The sequence below is a fragment of the Cheilinus undulatus genome, linkage group 4 (genome assembly GCF_018320785.1).
Source record: "Cheilinus undulatus linkage group 4, ASM1832078v1, whole genome shotgun sequence".
NCBI classification, from domain to species: Eukaryota; Metazoa; Chordata; class Actinopteri; order Labriformes; family Labridae; genus Cheilinus; species Cheilinus undulatus.
The window spans coordinates 52,350,879-52,377,819 of NC_054868.1; the positions used below are offsets into that span (position 1 = coordinate 52,350,879).

General features: G+C 40.4%; 1 protein-coding gene across 2 annotated transcripts in view; it reads right to left on the minus strand.

The window, feature by feature from the left end:
- The window catches only part of cacna1ab (calcium channel, voltage-dependent, P/Q type, alpha 1A subunit, b), a 332,264-nt gene that overhangs the window by 86,137 nt on the left and 219,186 nt on the right, over positions 1-26,941 (minus strand). For both annotated transcript variants that reach the window (XM_041785844.1, XM_041785845.1), the window contains exons 22-29: positions 25,831-26,429; positions 25,223-25,530; positions 23,736-23,868; positions 23,456-23,585; positions 22,147-22,206; positions 20,624-20,730; positions 2,320-2,419; positions 2,016-2,176 (exon numbers count right to left, since the gene is read on the minus strand). In XM_041785844.1, the coding sequence (XP_041641778.1) occupies positions 2,016-2,176; positions 2,320-2,419; positions 20,624-20,730; positions 22,147-22,206; positions 23,456-23,585; positions 23,736-23,868; positions 25,223-25,530; positions 25,831-26,429 (1,598 nt within the window). The remainder of the gene's footprint in view (positions 1-2,015; positions 2,177-2,319; positions 2,420-20,623; positions 20,731-22,146; positions 22,207-23,455; positions 23,586-23,735; positions 23,869-25,222; positions 25,531-25,830; positions 26,430-26,941) is intronic.

Below are 26,941 nucleotides of genomic sequence, written 5' to 3' on the forward strand. Positions count from 1 at the left end.
ACACAGGTGTCACATGACCTTTAAATGTCCTATCAGAGACCTTGCATAGCTTTCTTGTTTAACTTAAACTAACTAAGTCCCTGATTGAAACACACTGAACATTCTGATGTGGTCATGTGATTGGTTGAATGATTTAAAAGTGGAAAAAATGAAATAGGTGGAGAATAAAGTGGCATAACTTGTGAAAGCAGTGGTGAAAAGGATTCAAAAGAGGAAACAATGGGATTAAAAAGGAAAAAAAAAAAAAATTGAAATGTGACAAGAGAAAACGTGAAGAAAATTGTGAAAAGTGGTTAAAAGTGACAAAAGTGGGTTGAAGAGGCAAAAGCAGATAAGCCAGATAAACTTGTAAAAACAGGTCAAAAACTGGCAAAAATGAGTTCAAAGTGGGGAAAAAATGGCTTAAGGTAAAATACAGTTGTAAATAGGCAAAAATGGGGAAAAGTGGCAAAATTGGGTTACAGAAATGCAAAAAGGGTGTCAAAATGAGTAGAAAATGGTGAAAAGCTGTTACAAAGTGTCAAAAAGGGTATACAGTGGAATAAAGTTGCAGTATTGGCTAGATGAAGTCGGAAAATAGGGTTCAAAAGTGAATTAAAAGTGGAAAAAATGGGCAAAGAGCAGTTTTAAGTTGAAAAATAAAATGAAAATGATTTTTGTTTTTAAATCTAACTGATTTTGACTTATGCTGTATAAACACAAATGAAAAGATAAAATTAAAACACTTAAAGAAAATGTATTTTCCAATAATAGATGATAATAAATTAATCACAAAAGCCCAACATGATATAAATAGGAGAGCTTTCTGGGACCCAGCCAAACTGGGGGCCCATGGAGGACAGGAAAATCAGGGTCCATTGTAAAGTTAGCTAGATATACATATTTTATATTTAACCAGAATAATAACCACTCTTAACATAGCAACAGATATTTTTAAGTCATTTGTGCCGTAGTATATAGTCATCTTAAAAATGAAAATCTCCTTTCTTAAAAAAACAGAATTAAATTAGTAAAAAAAAAAATGTCCAGATAAGGTGGTGGAAAGGTGGTTATATGGGATTTTAGAAACAGGTTAGAAGTGGCATAAATTTGACAACAGTGGCAAAAAGAGCAAAAAAATGGGTTGAAGTGGCAAAAACAGGCACAAACAGTGGTACAAGGGGATTAAACGTAGCAGCAATAGGTTTAAAGTGGCAAAAATTGGTGAAATGGGATTTAAAAGTGGGAAAAACATGCTTTAAACTGGCAAAAATGGGTTAACTGGGGCAGATAAACAAGAAGAAGTTGGCAGAAATGGGTTGAACTGGTCAAAATGGGCATATCAAACAGTGAATATGGTTGAAATGGGCAAAAATGGGTGTAAAATGTGATAAAAAGGGTTGATAGTGGCAATAATGGGTCAGCAGAGGCAAGTGGCAAGAATTGGTTTAAAAGTCGTAAAACAAGCAGTAAAAAGTGGTGTAAAGGGTTTAAAATGGATAAAAATGAGTTTAGAGTGGAAAAATGTGTTAAGATTGGCAAAAATTGTTGGTAAAAAGGGACAAAAATGGGTTAAAATTTGGAAGAAATTGAGTAAAGTGGCAAAAATGGGTCCAAATTTTGCCAAATTGATGAAAAGTGGCGAATAATAGTAACGAAATTGGGTGAGAAAAAAAATCATTTCTAAAGTATTCTCCATTTTTTAAGGCATCTGGCGACCACTTCTTAGTGTTTCATGACCCCAAATGGGGTCCCACCCCCCAGGTTGAGAACCACTGTTCTATTCTACAGATAAAACACAACCACATTTTGCAAAAACATAAAGGAAGATGTATACAAGCTGACTATCAGTCATCTTTAAAATAGGGGAAGAAATTAAAGTGTAAATGTCTTATTTTAATAGTGCAAGAATTACATTCATGTGTCTCTCCTTTATTCATTTTGTATCTGTAAAGCTGAGACTCGTTATATGAGAATAATATTCTGCCACACTGGATTTATGGTGCTGTAACTGAACTAAAAGTAGAAAAACCAACCTGCAGTCGCGTTCAAACTCTTTGGATTGATCGGTGCAATAGAAGAATCGGCCTTTGAAGAGCTGCACAGCCACCACAGCAAAGATGAACATGAAGAGCATGTACACGATCAAGATGTTCAGCACATTCTTCAGAGAGTTGACCACACAGTCAAACACAGCCTGAAAGCAGAGAAGAAGACATCTGAAATGACCTCCATGCCTCTGTTATATAAAAGGTGACCTCGATGCCAAAGAGTTAAAACAAACAAACAAAAAAGAATAAAATAAGTGTTTGCATACATCTGAACTCTGAGGAACTTTACCTTCAGTTTGGGGAGTCGTTTGATGGTCTTAAGAGGACGCAGCACCCTCAGCACTCGAAGGGACTTGATTGTACTAATGTCTTTTCCCTTGCTGCTCCCCCTGGAGGTCAGCCAAAGCAGAACAACGACAGACAGTTAGAGGGCAGAGCGGTGGCATTCACCGTGTTCACGCAGCAGACGTTTTCCTCTGACGTCACGCTAAAACTGGGAGGCTCAGATGCTGCTTTAATGTTTACCCACTTTTTTTTCACCCGTTCAGTCCCGAGTATCCATGTTTGAAATGTTAGTAAGTGTTTAAATGCTATTAGCTGTTTGGCCATGCGGAGGGGTAGGTAAGATAGACACAGTCTACTTGTTATTTTATATTTACTGTCTACTGTTGTTTAATTTACTGATACCTTATTTTTCTTTGAGACTTCAGTACGATGTGAAAAATTCTAGTCTTTCAGAAATATAAAGAATCCATACAAAATGCTTCAAATTTCCAAGACATTGCCAAAAAGATTCAGTTAAAATCTTTCATTATTATTATTTTAAAATCCCATTAAAAATTTACCAAATTCTCCATAAATATTTCTCAAAAGTTTCAGTGAAATCTTCTGAAAAAGGCCTGAAGATTTAAATTTAAAACTACCCCACAATTCACTGAAAAGTCCTGTTATTTTTAGGCAAATTTCCCAACATTTTACAGCAAAACACACAAAGATTTTCCAATGAAATTCCCAAAGTTTTACAAACAAATTCCATGGAAAATGCACAAATAATTCTCCAGACATTTTCATTCAGTTTCCCCCAATTTAACAAATTATCTCCCCAAATTTTCTAGGATAAAATAGCATAAATAAAAACGTCCAAATAAAAAAATACATATCCCAAAAATTTCAGGAAAAAATCCCGGAAAATTGAAAACAAATTCCCTCAACATACAAAGCAAATTACCAGAACTTTTACAGAAATTCTGGACAATTTTTAAAAAATTCTAACAGCAGAGTTCATATTGTAAAATAGCATGGCCCCAAATTTAACAAACTATTTCCCCAAATTTCCATGAATAAATTGCATGAATCGAAAACTCAAAATCTACAAAAATATCTCCAAAATTTCAGGAAATATTTCAGAAGGTGCTTCAGTGAAACTTTCTGAAAGAGCCTGAAGATTTAAATATAATAATTCCTTGAGAAGTTCTGTTATTTTTAGGCAAATTTCCCTACATTTAAGGGCAAATCACATCTAAATTTTCCAATGAAATTCCCAAAGTTTTACAAATAAATTCCATGGAAAATGATGGAAATGTACAAAAAATTCTCCAAACATTTTCAGTCAATTTCCCCCAATTTAACAAATTATGTCCCCAAATTTTCTAGGATTAAATTGCATAAATCAAAAAAATCTAGATCTACGAAAACATCTCAAAAATTTCAGGAAAAATCCCTGAAAATTGAAAACAAATTCCCCCAACATCCAAACCAAATTACTAGAACTTCTAAGGAAATTTTGGATAATTATTAAAAAAATTCCAACAGCAGAGTTCATGTTGTAAGATAGCATAGCCCCAAATTTAACAAATTATCTCCCCAAATTTCCATGAATAAATTGCATAAATCGAAAACTTAAAATGTACAAAAATATCTACAAAAATTTTACGAAAAATTCCTGAAAATTTAAAAACATTCCCCTGAACATTCAAAGCAAATTACTAGAACTTCTAAGGAAATTTTGGACAATTATCTCAAAAGTTGAGACAGCAGAGCTTATGAAGTGAGACAGCCTTAATGTAATGTCCTCCTATGTCCGAGCGGGGTCACAGGAGGTTAAGGCAGTCTTTATATCACTATCATAGGTCTTTCACTCTGTGACATGACCACTGCCAACAACCAACAAGAGGCAATGGGACATGTGGTTCTCCTGAATTGTAGTAACGGTGGATAGACTGGTGGAACTGTAGAGAGATTAAAGGTGAGACCACATAAGGCTCAAGTGTTTTATATCACGCCCTGACATGATTGCTCCCCCTTCCCTCTCTCCTGCTGGTCTGCTTTCACATTAGTAACATATATCCATGCCCGATCATAGTTGTAGACAGTCTGGCCCAGAAGGTGGGAGTATGCAGGGAACTGGTTTGCAAATCCGCTGAGAAGAAGAAAGAAGAAGAAGCAACCACTTGCTCAGATGAAGCACTGGACCTGTGCTGCGTTGCCTGGATATGTTGACTTTTGAAGAGACTGGAGAGGTTCAGAGTTGACCAGATTAGAAAGATTTCCATCGTGCATTGAGAGAAGTGTGGACAAACTACCAAACAAGATAAAGAAGTTTTGATAGAGTCACATAACTGCTGCCAGAGTCCATTAACCATTACCACCTCTCCAGGTGGACTCACACCAGGTTCCAAAGGGCCATTACGTGAATTATTACACATTACTGCAGCATTTGAGCTTCCCGCCCTAACATGGCATTAGAGTGAAAACGTGTGAAAACGGTGAATAAAAGATGGAAAAAAACACAAAGAGATCTAAACAAACCCTTTAATAAATCAAAACAACCCCTTCTGGTGACAGTTTAAGTAAAAGCAACACATGATGTGACAGTTCTAGCAACAAAACATTACATTTCTGTGACCATCAGTCACTTCTTCTGCAAGAAAACAACATTTTTAGTGCACGTCAAACATGAAACCAGTGGGAGGGACAGCGGTGATCAGTTGCCTGACCGTTTGGTTTCATGGACACCAAGAAGCAGCATTTAAATCCAGACATTCACCGTCATACAATAAACATCCACTCATTCCATATCCACAGGCATCTCCCGGCAGAGTGCCCAGCCAAACCTCTTTCTTTCTTTTTCAGTGAAACGCTGTTTTCGGTTCTTCGGAGGAAATGGGAGTTTAAGATGTGGACACATGATGTTTTAAGTTTTACATGGTGAGGATTATGTCGATATAATCCTGAATCTGGCCAACAGTAAGTGTTTCACATAGCTTCCTTTCTTACAACTCCAGATTTCTGCAAAGGTTTTTTGTTTTTTGGAGGCTATGCGAGACTCTAGGGACATGTGATGCCGTTTTCTGAGCTCGATATCACATGTCAAACACCAACAAACACGTTGCACCAATAGCATCAAATGAGCCATGAGAGCGACGGCAGGAATCAGAAGATTAACACCTCAACTTGTGATTTGTATTCCCTTAAACCAACACTGAGAAAACTGAGGTGTCAAGCAAGTAAAAGCCAAGCTGATCTTTACCGTTCGGGCCCTGCAGCGTCTGCCGGTCAAGGCTGACCCTTTAACTATGAACTCAGTTCCCGTGGCAGATAAACGTAGACAATTCAATTCCAGGCTGATTGATTGAGTCTGAGCCTTGGAAGTGCTACGTGTATGTGTGAGTGAGACTTGATCGATAATCAATAAGCCTTCCTCCTCTGAAGTTGAGCAGGACTGAAGACTCTCTATCAGAGCAGCTGGAGAGTATTAGAGTAAAGCCCAGTAAGGCCAGAGGTGTTAGGAATTCAAAACATCCCTGCACGCATACACGCAGACAGAAGAAGCCACGCATACACGCTCCCACACGCTACGCTAAGGAGATCTGTGAGTCTGTGTCTGCATCGCTCAGTGTTTGATTACTCAGAATCTAGAATGTTCCTTTAATGAACAGTCCACACCTTTAGGACTTAATGTGGCTGTAAAAGAATTGGTCATTGATCACAGCAAAGCTTGTTGTCATATATCAGGGGTCATCAGGTACATTTGCACGAGAGCCAAATTTAGTCTTGACAGAGTCTCTGGGGGCCAGACTTCCAAATAAAGAAAAATTAAATCAGTATTTTGTCTGATTAACATATTATTTTATTAGTATTTGTAGTTTTCTTTAAAACACTGGACATTTTTAGGCATTACCAGTGAGATCTATCCCGATCTATAATGCCATAGACCACAGGAGACAGGCATGCCTACAGAATTTGCTGGGCACCTGTCAATTCTATGGGCCTTTTCACTACTTTACTATTGGCTATTTTTGCACCATTTTGCCACTTTTAACCCATTTTTTGCCATCCTATAACTCCTTTAACCACTTTTCTTGCCTGTCTTGCCATTTGTGCCACTCCATTATCAATTTTTGCCTCTTTTTGTCTATTTTTTCCACTTTTCATTACTTTCTTCACCATTTTTGCCACTTTGAACTCATTTTTGATGTACTTTTTGACCCTTTTTCGTTTTATACTGATGTTTCGTCACATTTTAACCTCTTCACCATTTTTTATGAAAGTTTCTGTCCCTTTGTGTCACTCCACAACCCATTCGGATGCTTCTCGCCCATTTTTGCCACTCTTTAACTTCTTCTCACCACTTTATCTGGCCTTTTTGCCAGTTTTAACAGCCGTCGTGACCCAGTTGGTTTTACCAAACATTACTGCTTAGTCTGCCTTCTGCACCTCCTCGGTTGAGCTAATGGCCAGTGCTAGCTTGGATAACATCAATGTTGGACTTCCTCATAAAGCTATAATGCACAGGTGTCAAACTCAAGGCCCGGGGGCCAAATCCGGGCCGCAAGATGATGTCATATTTCTGTTCTAACTGGCACATCAGTCGCAGGTCTGCAGATTTCCTCAAGTATAAAAATATGAACTTATCCTTGATGATTTAAAATATCCTTGTTAAGTCATAACATCTGAAAAAGTAAGGAGTAAAAATATTTAGATAAGAAGTCAGGAATGTGGGGAAAGAAATTATTTTATGTTTTAATGTCATATTTTCAATTTAGCATCCCACAGTTAGGACTCAAACTTAGGATTCTGTCTTTTAATTTCATACTTTGAGCATTTCAACTCATAATTTTGACTTCAAATATAATATTTTGAGCTGTGAGATTCATAATTCTCATTTTTAAGTGATATTTTGACATTTTTAACCAACTTTTAAACAATTTAAAATTTTGAATCATATTTTGACTTTTAGTTTCATGATTACAATTTTATTTCATATTTTGACCTTTTAAACTCAAGATTTTGACTTTCTTTCTAATATATTTGCCATTAAAAAAACATTATTTTTCAATTTCAATTTCATGTTTTTACCTTTTTGAATTAATAAATGTACTTTTCTCAGATTGTGAGCCTTTAAACTTATCTTTTAAATATTTTTTTTTCATATTTTGTTACCAGCGAAACAAGGTTTACATTTTGTGGTTAAAAATGTTACCCTGTTAGGCCCTCAGGTTAGTCCAGAATCCAGAATCTGGTCCCTGCTGTAACTGAGTTTGATGCCACTGCTATAATGTGTGCTAAAATAGCACAGTTCCAAGCTATCCTGTGTTACGCTTGTCATGCTGACAGCTTAGATCAGTCGTTCTCAACCTGGGGGTCGGGGCCCCATTGGGGGTTGCGAAACACTATGAAGGGGTCCACAGATGCCTTAAAAGAAAATGAAGAATACTTTAGAAACAACTTTTTTCAAAATTTTTTACTGTTATTTGCCATTTTTTCATCAATTTTGCACAATTTTGACCCATTTTTGATGCTTTACACCATTTCTGCCAAATTTTAACCCATTTTCGTCCCTTTTTCCAACACTTTTTGCAATTTTAACACTTTTTTCCACTCTAAACTCATTTGTATTAATTTTAAACCCTTTACACAACTTTATCCTGTTTTGCTACTTCTAGAACAATTCTTGCCACTTTCCGTATATTGTTGCCTCTGCTGACCCATTATTGCCACTATCAACCCCTTTTTATCGCATTTTACACCCATTTTTTCCCATTTCAACCACATTTCACTGTTTGATATGCCCATTTTGACCAGTTCAACCCATTTCTGCCAATTTCTGCCTATTTATCTGCCCCAGTTAACCCATTTTTGCCAGTTTAAAGCAGTGGTTCTCAACCTGGGGGTCAGGACCCCATTGGGGGTCACAAAATACTAAGAAGGGGTCGCCAGATGCCTTAAAAATGGAGAATACTGTTGAAATGATTTTTTTCACCACCGATTTTGTTACTATTATTTGCCACTTTCATCAATTTGGCACAATTTGGACCCATTTTTGCCACTTAACTCCATGTCTTCCAAATTTAAACCCATTTTTATCAATTTTAAACCCTTTACACCACTTTTTATTGCCTGTTTTACCACCTCTAAACCAATTCTTTCCACTTCTACCCATTTCAACCACATTTCACTGTTTGATATGCCCATTTTGACCAGTTCAACCCATTTCTGCCAATTTCTGCCTATTTATCTGCCCCGGTTAACCCATTTTTGCCAGTTTGAAGCACATTTTCCCACTTTTAAATCCCACCAATTTCACCAGTTTTTGCCACTTAACCTATTTCTGCCATTTTTTAATCCCCTTTCACCACTTTTTGTGCCTGTTTTTGTCACTTCAACCCATTTTTGGCTCTTTTTGCCAATGTTATGCCACTTCTATCCTTGTTTTGTCTGAATTCTGCCCCTGAAAACAAAGCTATCGTGACTTCTTCTGTGGGGGTTCACTGTGACAGCAGAGGGTGAGTGATGATGGTAAAGTAGAGGGCTGCACAGATTGTGGGACAGATATAGACAACTAAACATAAGATATAGTAGGCGTGCAAGGCCCTGGGATGTGAACTACCTAATTTGCAACAGTCGGCCACTGTCCTGTCCTCAAATGTTGCTGATTGGTCCGGTCATTTGCTGACCAGGCTTGACACTTTGCAAGAGGGATCCACTTTCTGACAGACATGAAATCTGGACAGTCCACTGGCCTTAATCTATTATCATAATTCGTCCAGTACCTATATCGCTATCAGGAGGCACCCAAAGTGCAAGTATCAGTTTGATTTTGAGGCCGAATAAACTGGATCAAGTCATTTTTTCTAAATTCTCTGAACCATGTCAGCTCTGTCCTCCGTGGACAAAGCAAAGATGTTTTACAGCCACATTTCAATCCTTAGTGGTGTTTTTCAGTTTGCAAATGAAAAATGAAAATATGAAAGAGAACATCATGTTAAAAATGAATGTCTGATGGAAATATAGGTTTTTTTCTCCCTTAAAACCTGCAGGAATCAAATGCTTCAACTCAAACCTACTTGTGAGCTCTCATTCTGTTCGGATGGTTTTCTGCACAGAGTAAGGGACGGTACAGCAGACTGATTGATTGACGGTACAATATGGTGACAATGAGTACGAACGATCAGAAGAACAAAGAAAGAAAGAGAGAGAAGCCAATTTGATCCGGTTGGTGGAGAGCAGGGGGAGTGGGGGGGGGGGGCAGAGCAGAGGAGGAGGAGGAGGGATGAGGAAGAACTTTACCGGGTGGTGCTCCTGTCGAGTTTCACCGAAGGTGGAGAAGGTGGAGAGTCAGTGACAGCGACAGAGAGAAAGACAGTGACAGAAACCGAGGAGGAAGAGGAGGAGGAAGTAAAGAGACGGGAAAAACCACGCAGACACACACAGACAGAGACAGAGACACACATGGATAGAGAGACACACAAAGACAGACACCAGACAAGAGAGAGGGGGTTTGGCAGAAACAGGAAAAAAAAAGTACATCCATATAAGAGACAGACAAAGAAGGAAGGACAGCAAGATGGAAATACCTTCATAAACCCCTCCCCCACACCCACTCTACCTGATGTTAAACCTCCCCCTCCTACACCCATCTGTCTTCATGATCGCTGCATTGAAAGGCTGTCCCAGCTTTTATGGTACTCACTATAACCTTTGTACTACACTGCCTGCTTCTATCAAAATATTCTTATATATACTTATTCATGTGTAGACAAAGCAACAAGTAGTTTTATAGGATAGTAAGTCCAGCTGTGTGGATTTTAAAATGCTGGGGAACATCAGTCAGTACGTTTACATGCAAGCTGAGCTGCAGTTACAGCTCACTTAGAATATTTACCTCTACTGTCCTCGTCCCTGAGTAGACCTCTTGCATATGACATCAGCCCGTTCCTGCCCTTTGAAAAGCGCTGCTCTACTTTATCTGGAGTTCTTTACTGTAACGTGACATGTCTACAGGGAGGCTCCGCTTTTCCCAGACAAAACTGGGGTCACTTCAAGGAAATCACTGATCTTAGTGTGTCTGATTTAAATTCAATTTAATACAATATCTCCTGAATGCTAACATGTATTTTTAAAATCCAGCTTTAGTCGGACTAACATGACTATTTTTTCTTACTGCATGTAAACGTACTGAGTGACCATTTGTAAACATTGTTCTCTACAGTTAAAACTCTTTGGTAATGAATATTTTTCACATTTACCAAGATAAAGTGTGACTCCATACTACCCTGGTGTAATATTGTTTAAAAGGATTTAACTAGGGACGACTGCTGAGAGCTTTTTAACCTCATGTTTTAGACTGCCGTCATCATTTAAGTTTTTCTCTGCAGCATTTGTTTCTAGTTTCACACATGGGCTCCACTTTTCTGGTTAAAATCTCATGTGTACTTTATAAAAAGCTAGTTTGGAGACAATAAGGGAAATCATTTATACAATCATAAGCAAACCGCCTGGTCAGCTCTGGATTAGATCGAATCTACCCTAGCTGGCACAGAAGCGTTATCTCACAATGGTGTTTGTACTTACACTGAAGTTGTTGCACCAGCAGAGATAGTTCCAATGTAGAAATTAAATTTAATCTTATATTCAGGCCCTCAGTGGGTGTAAAGGCCTCTTCAAAATATGGTTATCATGTTCTATTATTAAGAAAAGTGGGTGAGAGTCAGGAAAGGGTTTTACATCCCTCTGAAATGTAAGATGACTTTGATTTGTCTTAACATCAACACCCAAACTTAACCTTCATGTGTCCCTTAGTATAATTCTGAAAAACTTTCATATTCCTTTTTCACATTTTATGAGTTTTCAAGTCTCAGGCATGAGCTTTGGCAATCCTTTGTATTTTTATGGCATTTTGAGAAATTTTGTCTTAAAGGTCACGTTTTATCCCTTTAAGACGAGTTAATATTGGTCTCAGAGGACCCCAAAACATGCCTGTGAAGGTTGTTGCTGAAAAAACACTCCAGTATTATATTTTTACATGTCTAAAAACCCCTCTGTTTCAGCCCTGCCCAGAACGAGCTGTTTCTGTGTCTGTAGCTTTAAATGATAATGAGCTGTCTGACTCCGCCCCTGACCATGCCCCTCTCAGGATTCTCCTCTCAGGGAAGGAGGGCGGAACATGAGGGGGAAATCTGAGAACGGCTTGTTTCAGCACACATTTTCAGAAATGTGGAGGGGGGTCTCTCATTCCTTGTATAAAAAAATCCTGACATTTGTGTCCCTAGGGTCCACTTTGGTCCCATCTATCTCCATTTTAATTTGATTTGTTGAATCTGGAGCCATTAGACTATAAAAACATGCATGCAATAAATGCTGGGGATTTTTCTTTAGAATTTTTGTGAAAGTTGTAGTTTTTACTATTTTCCACCAGATGGCACCATTATTCCTATTGTGGCCATTTTGGTCAAAGGGGATTTCCTTTTTTTATTGCATAAAAAAGTAACAGTGCATAAAAATCAATGTTGCTGGAAATCACTGGAATTGACCAGGCTCTGATAACTAGAAACAAATTGACTTTGCATGCAATATGTTAAAAATAACCGATATTTTTTTGTCTTTTTTCCCCGTCTAAAACACTGCGGATTTCCATGACAGGGCTTTGCAAATTAGGGGTTAAAATTTTACAAATGTATATATTTTTTTATATTCACTATCAGGGGGAGGGTTGGTTAAAAAATAACAAAAAAGTTTGAAAAAATTTCAATGTATAACAGTTGTATAGCCTAATGTATAAAATTAGCAATTTTGGTCCAAAGAGACACAAACGGGTGTAAAATCTAAAGGATGCATGAAGGTTAAGATGGAACTGACTCTCATCTGGTGCAACAGGCAACTGAGATATAACATTATCAAATATAAGATTAATAATCTGTCCCTATTCCCCATAGTTTCATCATTTTAGGGTATGCATCCTAACATCTTACACGAATAAATTCTCCTGTCTTATAATTTAAAAGCAGAGCAGTCCATTTCATCTTGCCCCTAGTTAAGACTGTGCATGTCCGAACCCTCCTTCCCTCCTGGCAGCCTTCTGCAGAGCTAAACCAGCTTTATGAAGAATTACCTTCACGGTTGGAGGAGGAATCTCGATTGCTGCATCCATTTACACCGATTCTTATCTTATCTCACCATAATGATCAATTAGATCAGGCCTACAGCACAAATTGCCCTCATTAGATGTGCAATCATCTAGTGGGATTGTATCAAAGCTCTTCTGCATGCACATCTGCACATCGGCAGGAAAAAAGGCTGGTTCCAGGTTTTCTTGACATGTTCAAGCACATCAGGATACACTCAGGAAATTCATCATGAGTGGAGACTCAAGAAACCAGGATTTGTGTGTATTATCCCATACACACACACCATTAATCGAATGAAAATGCATTCTCATAGAGGACTGCCACGGCATGCAGTTCTCCCTTTTTCATTCAGAGTTTATCTGGAGGATGAAAAGGAGCCAGAAGCGCTACTTGTTGTGTTTAAAACCCAGGAAGACTGTGAAACCATTGCACTCTGACCATGCTAACACTCCTCAACGTACAATGGTTCTGTCATAAACCTGCCTAGGAACAAAGTCATGCGTCAAAGTGAAGTTTCAAAAAGGTGTCTGTGGAGCAGATGTGTACTAAAGCTCAGCCTTGTGGGAGCGAGGAGGCAAAGGAGGACGTATGATGAGGAGGAGACAGGTTATAAAGAGACAGTGAAGGGGTCGATGGTGGGACAGCATCCTAAAGGTAACAGAAAGAGCAAAAATAAAGGGAGGGCAAGCGAGAGGGGGAGGGGCGAGAAGGGCCAGGGGAGGGGAGGAGGCGACTTTACTTTGGCGAGGAGTCATGCTGTGGAGGGTGCAGCAGTGGACTGATATCAACATACAACTAGCTGCTGAGTTCATTTTGGATAGCTTTTGCTTTATGATTATCATAATGTCTTTGTATGGGAACCTGTGAGTTGTGATTATTTGAAGCTTTGAGGTAAAGTTAAAAATGTGTTTTAAAAATGGTGACAATTACAAGCCAGTGTGGATTATTCTTGTGCTGAATCCTCAAAGTCTGCTGACTCTGGGCGTCGACTGACATCCACAGATCAAAAAAACATTCAAGTTTTCATTGTTGACCTGTGTTTGACTAAATATTAACAGATCTCTGAGAGGTGGGGTTTCCATCAATCTGTTTTAAGCACATTTTCATTAAAAAAAGACCCTAATATTACATATAAAGTGCATTAAAATGCTTAAGTGGCATCTAGGTAAAAAGACATTGCAGCACTTTTTAGTGGAAGCAGTATTCATGTGTTGATATCATCTGGTTTAACATATTTCATGGCTGGATCAGACTACGTGATTTATATTGTCTTTTGCGACATGTCGACTGACTGGCATCACTACAAGTGTGATCCGGATCAATCATTGTTTACTTCCATGACATTATCTGCTGTCCTCATGATTGTGCACAAGTTCATAGATCATCAGGAAGGCAGGTCAAAGGCTGTGTCTGAAATCATATGAGCAGTCAAACGTCACTTCCTGCCCCCCAAACTGACCATGCCCCCATTTGGGTTAAAACAAGTCTCAAGACTAAGTAGTGGTAGACAACACAGTGGTAGCAATGCAATTAAGTGCTATTGTGCTGAGTTTTGTGCTTCAAACAATTTAAAAGGCATATTTTATGACATGTTTTTCATCCTTAAATCAAAATCACGAGTGTAGAAGAAGAGCTGTGTGGCTTTGGGTTGAAATAGATTGGATTCTTTTTATTCACTAATGTGTTAATAATGTTTAAAAATACTGTGATGTGATAATTTGGGGAAATTGCCCAGGCCTACATTGACATCAGGTTAGTGGGGGTCCATCTATACTGAAGGCTCAAGAACAATCCTGATGGACCAGTCTTGTTGAATGGGAGTTGTGTGCCATCCTGGGTGATTACATCACACTGCAATTATCTTTGGGCCGACATTTGGCACTGGGCAGATACGATGCTAAATCTGGCTAATTCCATATAATCTGATCCAGCATTAAGCATGCACCTACAGGCTGCTATAACTCTTCCAAGAGCATACTGGGTTAGAAAAAGTTGTTAAAACTCTCCAATTTCCACCAAAAGCCCTCCTCTGTTTTAACTGTTCAGCAGCTTCCAAGACGTAGTCTTTGGACCATAATGATCCCTCCTCTTCTGCTCTGTTTCTTCATTTTTTTCCACCAGTAGCGCCACCTACTGCTTGACTGGTTAACTCTTAATATTGGCATAACAGTAGTGGATGGAAACATGCACACATTCCTTTTTCTTTGGTTGAATTTCTAAAAATGTGTTGAAACTTTCTGGATGGAAACCCCACTAGTGATGCTGTTTTCTTCATCACAGGTTCATGCAGTCACCTGGACAGACATGCACCAGACATCCAGAGGTGAGGAAGATGCTAATGCAAGCTTCTTTATCCTCTCTTAATCAATCTTTACAGGTGCATTTATCAGAAATATTCATTATTTACCATCCTAGCATTAAAAGAAATCATTCCAACCGCCACACCCTGCCCCAACATGCCTCCCTCCTCCCCTCCCTCGTTCACTGTGGCTTCCCCGGGTCGTGCAGAGGAAGGAGAGTTAAATACCTGAGCCTCCGGGTACGTAAACATGGTCGGAAGGGTGGATGAGCGTATATGTTTGAGTGTACGTGGATAAAAGAGAAGGGGGGAAAGGGGGCAAGGCGTTGAGCCTTGGTGGTGGTCCTCCCTGTGTTGAACTGAGAGCCTGGGCACTTAAAGGGTTAAAGGTGTCTGGAGCGCCCTCACCCCCACGGACTGATGGACAGGGACTCCCAGCAGGAAAGACAGGAAAAAGATGGGGAGGCAGGACAGAGAGAGAGAGGGGTGTGGCTGGTTTGGACAGCAGGATGTTGGCTTTAATGGAGAGATGTGGTGAAGAGATGCGTGTGGTTGGATTTGGAGGGACAGTGGGATTTCTAACAAATTAGGGTGTTTTAGTTTGGACAAGGGAGGAAGCTGGGGTCGGGCTGGGATAACAGCAAGCTAGGGGAGCAATGGGACACACTTCTTCCCAACAAACAGCATGTACTGTAAAGTCAGTGCATGCTAACAAGTTAGACCAAGACAGTGGACCAGAAGTCTTAAACCTGTTAAACACTGGCATCTTTGCTTTGGCTGTGTTTGAAACCACAGACTAATACAACCTACTACCAACTAAGACAATATACACCGTCCTCTAACCCAAGTATGCCATAAGCAAAGTACCAAAACGCAGTCACGAGTCCAACGGACATGCATTTTCTGCCAAAGCTTTGTCGGCTAAGTTAGCACCAATGTTGGTTTGGTGGTAGAATTCAACAACTATAAACACGATGTTTACTATCAAAACTGCAATGTTGCATGTGAGAGTACGAATTTAAAACAAATTGCAGTGCCCTTCTAGCTTATTTTGCTGAATTGCAAAGCATTTTTAGGCAGCTTAGTATGACTAGTGTGCTCCTGATAGAGGTTAGATTTACTGCCAGAGCTCTAGACCAGCCAGCCACATCACCTGGGACCTTAACCCAGGTCAGCCAAAGATCCGTGCCCCTTCCCTGGGGCCCAGACCATGTGTGGTCAAAAACTTCCTGTCTGACACCGCAGTATGACTATATTTTACCCTAGATTATTGTTTTTCTGACTACTTTAATTGCAGTAACTTCAGAACAACTTCCCTTGGTGCAGATTCACCAAGAGATATGCAACCAGCATGCCTCTTGAGAGTGGAAAAATATTGCAAAGGTGGTCCCTAAAGATGGACCACTAAACTACTGATCATCCATTTGCTGTGTGTTAGGAATAAGAGGTGAGGATTAGTTTGGAAATCAGGTATCACGTTATAGTGATACATAGGAGAAGAGAATCTCATGAATGAAGGTGTTGAAAGGTTTCTGGAACCAAAGCTTGAAGGAATAGTTTGTATTTTTCATCGGTCTTGTATGAGGTACCTGTCAGTATTAGGTGTACTACCCACAGGAGAAGAAGAAGCTGTAGATGGGGCTAAAAAAAATCCAATTGTTGCAAAATCTTGCATCATCATTGAAATTCAGGTTGGGTTTTCTGAAACTGGTTGTCAAAGCCAGAGAGCTCCTTAAAACGTATAGTTGCAACAGGGTATCCCTAGCACAGTGTGCTCAGTTATATTTGTAAATGCCGGTTCATTTTCATTAGAGTATGGGGGGTGGAAATTAGGGAAGCAACTTTCATTATTCTAAATCAGGAACCAAGGAATCTTGATGCTGGATTGAGGGCCAACCCCTTTGGAAACAGAAGTGGAGGGATCTCCCCAACACTACATGGTGCGGAGTGAGTTTCTGCCTCAAATGAAGGAGTTCAAGTATCTCTGGGTCTTGTTTACAGCTGAGGGTAAAATGGACTGTGAGATTGACTTAGCTGTATTGCAGGTGTCTTCACCAAAAGGCAAAGCCTTCAATTTACTCCTCAATCTATACCCCAAGCCTCATATATGGTCATGATCTTTGGGTAAAGTTTGAAAGAATGAGACAAAAGCAGCCAAAAGGAGTTTCTTCCAGAAGGTAGCTCACTCCTTGAGAAATGACAGGGGAGCAGACATCCTGAGGGAACTAGGTAACCTTGCAAAGCTAATGGACTAGCTAGATGTCTATCATCTATGTCTGTAATCAGGCAGACCCATTTTGCGATCAAAAATGGGTGTGCACTGTCTGAGGACAGACCAGACCAATTAGCGTCATTTGCAAGGCGATCGCTACAGGCAGGGTTTAGGTTGCTATTCTCGTGGCCATCTTTGGCATGGTTTTGTTTCACAAACTGACTCCAGTAATAGGAGGCAACCATAATGGCTACTGTGGCGAGTCCACTCAGGAGCTGGGAATACCCACTATGTCTCTGACTGGCCCGTATCAAAATGAAACTGACAGAATGTTCATCCAGTTCTGAGAAAGGTTCTACCTCTCAACACTTTTAATGGGCCTTTGGATATACCACATTTTTCATGCATTGGATATGTAAAACCATTTATCCAGTTAGGAACTCGAAGTACAGCCACTGTTTTTTGCATCTAAAGGAGCCAGTTAGGGCAGTTAAGGGTATCTGATCAAGATGCCTCTATTAGAAGGTCTTCCAGGCTTGTTCACTTGGACGGAGACCTCAGGCTAGACCAAGAATGTCCTTGAGGGATCCTACGTTCTGTCTAGTCTGGGAGTTCCTTGGGATTCCCAGGAGGAGTGGGCAATGTTGCTGGGGATATGAATGTCTGGGTTGAGTTGTTCAGCCCGTCACCATGACCTGTCCATGGATAAGTGGAAGAGGATCTATGATTCCACGATTTTCCACGCTTAACATCCTCTTTTGTTAATGTCTTGACTTTTAAATTCTGTGCATCTGAATTACATAGTAATAGTATGAATGGCCCCATCTGAAGTGATGCATTGCCTAGCCCAGTAATACACCTACTGTTGACGAGTCTCTCATACAGTCTTAATACAAAAATACCAAACTATCCCTTTAAGAGTGGGGAGTGTTGGTGGGCAAGGGTTTAGGGGGGAATCAAGACTTAAGAAGCAGCAAGAAAAGAGGAAGGGACAACTCACTGCCTGTTTGGTGAAAAGGTAGACAAGGAAACAGGAGCAAGGTTGGGAAAAGACAAATGTTGAGAAGGAGTAGCTGGTGCTTTATATTGAATTAGGTCCAACAGTAATGGGGATAAAAAGGCTGGTATTGATTTGACATAAGATTTGGGGGTTTGTTACAAAGGTTTAGCAGGATAGGAGCTTTAAAATCAAGAAAAGAGGAAAGGATGACTTACTGCCTGCTTGGTGGAAACACAGAGCGACATGGATTGGTAAGTAGGGGGGGCACAGGGAGACAGGAGCAAGGAAGATTGGGAAAAAATGTTGAGAAGGAGCATATGGTGCTTCAGAACGTCAGACAGTACAGGGAAACTGTTTCAGGGAAAAAAGGTCTGGGGGAGTGTTTATAAGGAAAGGTTTCGGGAAGATCAAAAATTTTTAAATCAAGAAAAGAGGAAGGGATAACTCACGGCCTGTTTGGTGGAAATATCAGAGCGGCATGGGTTGGTAGGAGTAGGGTACACGAGGAAACAGGAGCAAGGAAGATTGGGAAACGAAAATGTTGAGAAGGTAACAGGTGGTGGTTTATAATGTATACGGTTAGTCAGTAAAGAGGAATGACGGTTGGGATTGGTGTGAGGGATGGGGTTTGGTAGGGTGAAGACTGTATCTACACTCTAAAAACTACTTTTAGCATGAAAGGGTCCCTCACTTGCTTGAAATTATATAAAGTGGGACATTTCACAAAGTAATCGGACTACTATTTTGAAGGAGCACCACAGGGTGCCCCTTTAGGACCCTTCGGATTTCAAACATCAAGAAATTCATAGCTTTCATGTGATGTTGGAGCTTCCATGGTACCTTCCAGAGTCATAAGCTGGGTTTCCATTACACTTGGAAATGTGCAAAATCGAAATAGCGCGATAAAAAACTGTTAATGGAAACACCTGAATTTTGAAAAACCCTAAAATATCGCTAAAAGGTTTTTACCCTTTCATGAGGAGGTTTTTGAGGCGTTTCAATATAGAAATATATCGCAAAAGTGTAATGGAAACACTTTCCGCATTTACAATTCACAGGACGTGACATACGATGTCACATGACCAGTCACTCCGAGACAACATGGTGCGGTACGTGTAGACATAACATCATACTTCTACCCTTATACGTGGCTTTTGTCATACATACGGACTTTACCTCTGAACTATCATCTGTTGCCTTCGTCTTTTGTTCAAAATTATCAAGGCAACTGGCGTAGATGTAACCAAAAGTATGCCAACACGCAACACGTTTTGAGCGTCAAGCTTCCCAGCAACGGATTCACACGAGATGAGATCTTACGAGAATTGCAAGGCCTATGCCCAAAACTCCCTTCAATGGTAATGCATTCAAAGCGCAATTGTACTTAATCGAAATTGAAGAAATAGCACTTTTATTTTGCAAAAAACTGTAATAGAAATCCAGCTATTGTTGATCTCCAGTGCTTTTTTGGATTTTGATTATGGATTGTTTTATTCTCTCTCATTGCAGACTGGTTGAGAAGGGCAGGAGCGCTGGCAGTCAGAGCTGCAGCCAGTCTTTGGGCAATCAAGAGCCCCTTTTTAGTACCTCGTTTTGAGCCTTCAGACATCCTTCAGCTCCATGAGTGGCTGCATGGCTCCCTCAGCATTAACCAAGTGTGCTTTGCAAGGATTTTTCAGCGACCTGTTGATACATGTTATCCTTTTCTCTTACAGTGTCTCCTACTTCTTGCCAGTGCTTCAGCCTGCAGCCAGCCAGCTCACCCGCCATCGTTTTGCACCACTACCTACTGTTAAACAAACTCTTTTCACCTTTAACCTTGGCTCGTACGCTAGCTCTGGATACTAGTCAGCGATTGTTACATAAAGAGGTTAATAATCTCTGCTGTCACCTGATTAAGTTTCTTATTTCAGTTAGGTAACATTTAAACTGTCTTTTGTTGAAAAGCAACCATTAAATTCCCTTGTAGCAGCAGAAAGAGACAGAATGTGGAAGTCTGCTAAACTCTTTTTGCCATCCAGGCCTCCATGCTGTTCACTGAAAGCTATGAATTAACACAATGGGATGAGTTCCTTTTACTTTTTAGAGTGTAGGTTAAAGGTTAATGATCAGAAGGTTTGGGTAAATAGTTGAGTGAAGACTTCAAATGGTTTTCAAGATGAAGATGCAGATGAAACATAGAGAAAGACCTGGTGCTACGACGCCAGATGACATGATGATGAACAATAGGGGAACAGAAATGGCAATGGAGAGAGAGTAGGCGGAAGGAGGGAGGGATGTAAAGTGACAATGACAAGATCACTGATGAAGTTTTGAGATAGAAAATGAGGGACAGGAAGAACGTGCTGAAAGAGGAACGAGGCAGGAGCAGAGAAGGAAGGAAAGGGCAAAGACAAATCAGAAAAAGGTAGAAAGCAATTAAGGAGATAAAGAAAGGACAGGGAAGGAGGAAACTAGGAGGAGAAGATAAATAGAAAAAAGACAAGGACAGGGGTGATGATTTTTCTGAATTACAGCAGGCTGAGGAAATAGGAGAGAAGGAAGAGCATTGCCTGTTGTATCCGACGCACAAAGCTGGGCGACGAGGGTCTTTCTGCCAATGGAGGAATGTGTGTTCGTGTTTGTGGGTGAGGTTTGGTGGGAATGATGAGAGAGAAGATGGAGGGGGACACTTACGTGAAGGCGAAGGCCACCAGAGCACCACTAACCACTATAAAGTCCAGAATGTTCCACAAGTCGCGAAAGTAGGAGCCCTGGTGGAGAAACAAGCCAAGCACCACCATCTGGAAGACATGGAGAACATTTAGTACGATATTAAAAAAAACACAAGGGCTGCCCAAAGTAGACGACCAGACTGTTAGTGGATCATAGAAACAAAAGAAAGTCTTAAAAAGTAGGCTGGGTCAGTTTGTTGCAGCAAAAGAACAGTCAAGCTGCAGAGTACAGTTCTCAAACACCCCCAGCTGCAGACCACTATGGTGAGACACCGCATCTGTAAGAAGTGTGAGAAAATAAAACTGTATATTCAGATGAAACTTAGCCTCGTTTATATAAAATATCCTGCACTGTCTCTTACTGCACTGTCGCTTAAATACAGAAGGAAAGCTCCCTGTGGTAAAATGCCTCACCCTGTATGCACATTTGCACTAATAAATCTATTAACCGTAAATCAAATACTGTAACAAAGCTCAGTGTGGTAAAAAAAAAAAAAAAAAAAAAAAAAAAAAAAAAAAATATATATATATATATATATATACATATATATATATATATATATATATATATCACAACCTCTTATGCAAACATGTCCTAATCAATCTATGAACTGTTACTCAGATACTGTAAGAAAGCTCAATGTGGTAAAAATCCTCATTTCATATGCTCATTTACACTTATTGATCTATGAACTGTCAATTAAATACTGTAAGAAAGCTCACTGTGGTAAAATGTCTCACCTAATATGCATGTCAGCCTTAATTTTTCTATGAACTGTCAATTAAATACTGTATGGTGACTCACTGCGTAAAATGCCTCACCTAATATGCACGTTTGCCCTAATTAATCTATGTACTGTCAATTAAATACTGTGAGAAAGCTCACTGTGGTAAATGCCTCACCATTTTATGCACATTCTCTCACATTAATACAAACTATCTTGAATGACTTCGGGTTAGGGTTAACCCTAACCATAACCCTACATCATGTTAATCTGCCAACATCATTATTATGGTTATTTCATGACTGCACTGATGGGTTGTAATGGAAGTGATGTCCAAAGCTAGATATCGTTTGCAGAACTACGCCTAAAATAGATCTATAAATAATTTAATCATGGATTAGACATCAGAGCTTTCTTCTGTTTCAATTTAGATATTTTGCTTAGTCTGTAATGTTTGTAAATGAGATATTTCAGTAATTTAAAGTTGAATTAACATATAAAAGGTTTTAAATCTAGTACCAGCGATTTATGTCCCTTTTGTTCTGCCAGATGTGGTGTCCCACTGTAGTGGTCTGCAACAGGCCTTAAAGTCAACTGCATAACCTTTGATCATGGGCAGCCCTAAGATAGAGAAATTCTTACATCGAAGCTTTAAAACTCAAATAACACACAACAAGCACACACGTTAAATTAACATGCACCAGTTAGACATGTATGCACTGATATCTTCACACTCAAACACACAGTGATACTCTGTTACCTTGATCAACATTTCAAATGTGAAGACGCCTGTGAAAACGTAGTCAAAATACCGCAGCACCTGCAGAGCAACATGACAGAGTGAGAGTTCTTTACTATTGGAGAGCATGTGAGAGAGAAGCAGAACGATGAAGAGAGCACACGAAACACAGCAGCAGAGATTAAAAAGACAAACAGCACAGCTTAATCCTGATCATAATCCTGGTTCCATTTTCTATTTTGAAACTTCCAGTTTACAGCATTTGTTGTATCCAGTTTCTCTTTTCATTGTGCCTTTATTGTAAATCCAAATAAAACTAGGCTGTCAAATTTTTATGTTTCAATTTTCTCATTCTTCTACTTCTTTAGAGCCATAATGATTGCACTAATTCATTAAGTTTTCAAACGTACTAAATATCTGAATTTTTATTTCTGAGTGCTAGAATACACCAGTGTTTCAAACATGATATTTATATTTTCAAGATTAGCATGTACACTGGCGGCCAGATAAGGACCAAAAATTCTGAAGCTGACTTTACTCAAACCAGACATTTTTAATAAGTCGGCTGTTGTATTAATCTTTAAACTCTGAGTTGCTTTAATAACAGAAATCTGTTCAGATGAGATCTTGATGGAGCATGTAACACAGATATAGCCCATTTATTGTTGATGAGGGTGTTGTTGCCCCACTTTACGGCAACATCTCTTCAAGTCCAGATGCAAAAAATAGCCTGATAGTTATGGGTGAAAATTGAAATGCAGCGGGCAAATTTGAATCATCAATCACCCATTTAAATGACATGGACCAATGCGAAACTTTGCATTAAATCAAACCTGTTCTGAAAAAAAATATGACATCTCACAATGGCTTAAAAATTTCAGCGTCAGTGTGCAAACATCATTAGAACAACATGAGCTAGGTTTTATTTTTTAATATGCAAAAAATTCAGATGAAAAAATGGACTCAGTGTGCAAAGGCCTGAAGGCTTTGATTTTCCACTACAAAATAGACTATGCTTGATTTTATTCTCTCCAAAATCTAGTTTTGATGTTTGTAAAGTGACAAGTATTAAAACTTGAAAGCTTTTATTTTTTATGTAAATTTTGGGCAAAATTAACACATACATATTGTTTTAAACTAAAACCAGCAGAAGCGCTCTGGGCTAAATCGATGCATCTACATCGTGTTCAAAAGCATTATTACCTACAACAACTTTTGCTCCAGTGATCTTTAAAAGTCTCAGAAGGATTGTACACCTTTTCTGTCCTCCTATACAGACGTAAACCCAAACACATTCAGAGCTGGGTAGAAAAATGTGTACATGTCTCACATCGTTTCGTGGTGATTCGGGCCAGACAGGGTCCTCAGCGGCGAGGGCGATGCTGCTCATAGCAATGACGGACAGGATGCTGAACTCAAAATACTTCAGAGTCAGGATGTAGTGACAGCATTTCCGAAACCTGGAGGGATACCATGTTGACAGAGAGGTTCATAAAATAAAGAATTTCAACGTTTCTATGCCCACAGAGAAAATATTTAGAAGCATTCATTTATCCATGATAGAAGCAGCACGTTTTAAAACATCGTCACAATAACAGATAAATACTCACGGGTTTGTGGTGGACATTATAAAGCAGGAGCTGTAAGGTGGCATACGTTTGGGACCATCTTCATCACCTTCCTCGTCCTCCTCCTCTTTCTTTTCTTCGCTCTTCTTCTGGTCTGTGTTGGCATTTTTGTTTACTGAGTAAAAACAAAAAAAGGACAGATGGACAGACAGAAAAAGAAGTCAACCCAAAAAGAGCCAGAAAGAAGGACAATAAAAAATATGTTTGCTAGCATTTCTTCACGACAACTAAAACAGGCACAATTAAAAATAAGACAGCAATCCTGCAAAAATCAAACCTGACTTGCCAGGTTGACTGTTTTATGTACACTATATTGCCAAAAGTATTCACTCACCAACCCAAATAATTGAAATAAGGTGTTCCAATTACTTCCATGGCCACAGGTGTATCAAATCAAGCACCTAGGCATGCAGACTGTTTCTACAAACATTTGTGAAAGAACGGGTCGCTCTCAGGAGCTCAGTGAATTCCAGCGTGGTACTGTGATAGGATGCCACCTATGCAACAAGTCCAGTGGGGAAATTTCTTCACTCCTAAATATTCCACAGTCAACTGTCAGTGGTATTATAACAGAGTGGAAGCGATTGCATCCAAGCCATACTTCCCCGAGTGCAATGTAAAGCATTGGATGCAATGGTGTAAAGCCGCTGCCACTGGACTCTAGAGCAGTGGAGACGCGTTCTCTGGAGTGACAAATTGTGCTTCTCCATCTGGCAATCTGATGGACAAGTCTGGGTTTGGCGGTTGCCAGAAGAACAGTACTTGTCTGACTGGATTGTGCCAAGTGTAAAGTTTGGTGGAGGGGGGATTATGGTGTGGGCTTGTTTTTCAGGAGCTGGGCTTGGCCCCTTAGTTCCAGTGAAAGGAACTCTGAATGCTTCAGCATACCAAGAGATTTTGGACAATTCCTTGCTCCTGCTTGCACCACTTCCTGTTCTAACAAGACTGTGCACCAGTGCACAAAGCAAGGTCCATAAAGACATGGATGAGAGAGTTTGGTATGGATCAACTTGACTGGACACAGAGTCCTGACCTCAACCCCATAGCACACCTTTGGGATGAATTAGAGAGGAGACTGAGAGCCAGGCCTTCTCGTCCAACATCAGTGTGTGACCTCACAAATGTGCTTCTGGAAGAATGGTCAAAAATTCCCATGAATACACTTCTAAACCTTGTGGAAAGTCTTCCCAGAAGAGTTGAAGCTGTTATAGCAGCAAAGGGTGGACCGACATCATATTAAACCCTATGGATTAGGAATGGGATTTCACTTAAGTTAATATGCGAGTCAAGGCAGGTGAGCAAATACTTTTGGCAATATACTGAATCTATTGCATGAGTGCAACCCCTCATAGTATGTGTTTGGGAAAAGGTAGAATCTTTGAAAAACGAACCTTGGAGCTGCAAAACTCAACTATAACTTGTTGACTTTAGGCTGAGATTTTTCCTCACTACCTAGGACACATCCTCACCTTGCAGGATGGCGTTGGTGGAGGGGTAAGGGTAGACGGGTGGCATGTCTATCTTGGTGTACTCGGGTTTGGCCATGCTGGTCAGGATCAGACTGTCCATGCTGTGGAGAAGGGTGTGGGTGTCGGAATCACGGCAGTTCAGCAGGTTGTTGACGTGGTCGGGATGGTCGGGGTGATCAGGTGGGAGGGTGTACGGGTTCTCGTGGGCGATGGCCAGTTTGCTGTTGTTGCGGAAGTTGTCCAGGTCTTCATTGTACTGCTGTATGGGTCTGGTGGTGGAGAGGCTGGGACAGGTGCTGTGGTGCTCCCTGATGGTGGAGAGGAAGGAAAGGAGGTGCAGAGGACAGAGATAAAGAGGAGAAAATTAGGGGCACGTGGATAAATACTGGAATTAATTAGTAATCAAAAACACCAGATGTGGCACCATATGTCGCAAGGTGTGCACCGTCTCCTGAAACATTAGCACTGAAAGAGATATCATGTGAACCCTCTGAACTCTTTAGAAACAAGTCTGTGAGTGTCTACAAAGGAAAATTTGGCAAAAATTATGTTGGTTTTTTACACATGATGCTGGTTTTCTTGTGCACATGTACCATTTCATTACTTACTTTCTGCTGCGATGCCCTCTGCTCTTCTCCTGGTTGCACTGACGATGCCGTCTCATCTTCCGTCCTTCTCCTTCTTCGCCTTTCTCCCCCTCTCCCTCCGTCCCCTTAGATCTGTGTCTCCTGCCCTCCTCGCCCTCCCTGGCTGACCTGCGGTGCTGCTTCGACCTCCTGTGCTCATGGTTCCCTTCTCCCCCAGCGCTCTGGTGATGTGGAGACACGCTGTGAGCCTCCCTGCCTTCCCGGTTCCTGTGTCGGTGCCCCCTGTGGCTCTTGTGGCTGTGCCTCTCATCCCCCTGCTGGCCCTCGACGTTACCCAGAGACGTGCAACTCAAACCCTGCTCCATGCGGGTCTCTGCCATCTGTCCCCCCTCTCCGACGTCCGTCCCTGCAGCTCTCTGGTGGTGGTGATGGTGGTGGCGGTAGTGGTGAGCTGTTCTGCGGCGGTGGTCCATGTCCTGGCGCCGATACTCCTGGTCCAGAGGCAGCTCACCAGGTTGGGTTTTGTTGGTGTTGTTGTTGCGGTTGTCCTGTGGGTTGACCACCAGCGGCCGGTCAAGGTGAGTCTTTATATCACCGCGTGATTTCCGTGGATAGGACACCTGGAGCGTGATGATAGTGTGGCACAGCAGGTGAGTGGGAGAGGCTACAGAGGTTGGATACAACTTCAGGGACTCAATAAGAAGCCTTAAATACTAGTAACAGCCATGCATTGAAGTTTTGGGCTTGAGTCATGTGTTTCTTACATGTTATGACCATTGCAGCACGGTCTTTGTTTGAAATCAATTGGTCAACTCCGACTTTATCAGGTTACACCTGCTCGTTCCTGGGCATTAAAATTACACCCAGGTGTAATCTAAATGGAGGTTAAGTCCAACTGGCACTCAGAAGATAACTTTAAGTCAGTTGTGACTTCAAGCTCTAAGTCAGACCTAACAAGCTGATGCACTTGGCACCTTGGGTTTACTAACTCTTTAAGAAATTTGTACTCTGAACTCTGGATGTTAGGTTCTATGTATAACAGTAAAAAAAAGGTTGTAATTTTCCTTTTCTTGTTGGAGTGAACCAAGATAATACACTAGATGGCAAAAAGTTTATTTAGATACATAAGTAG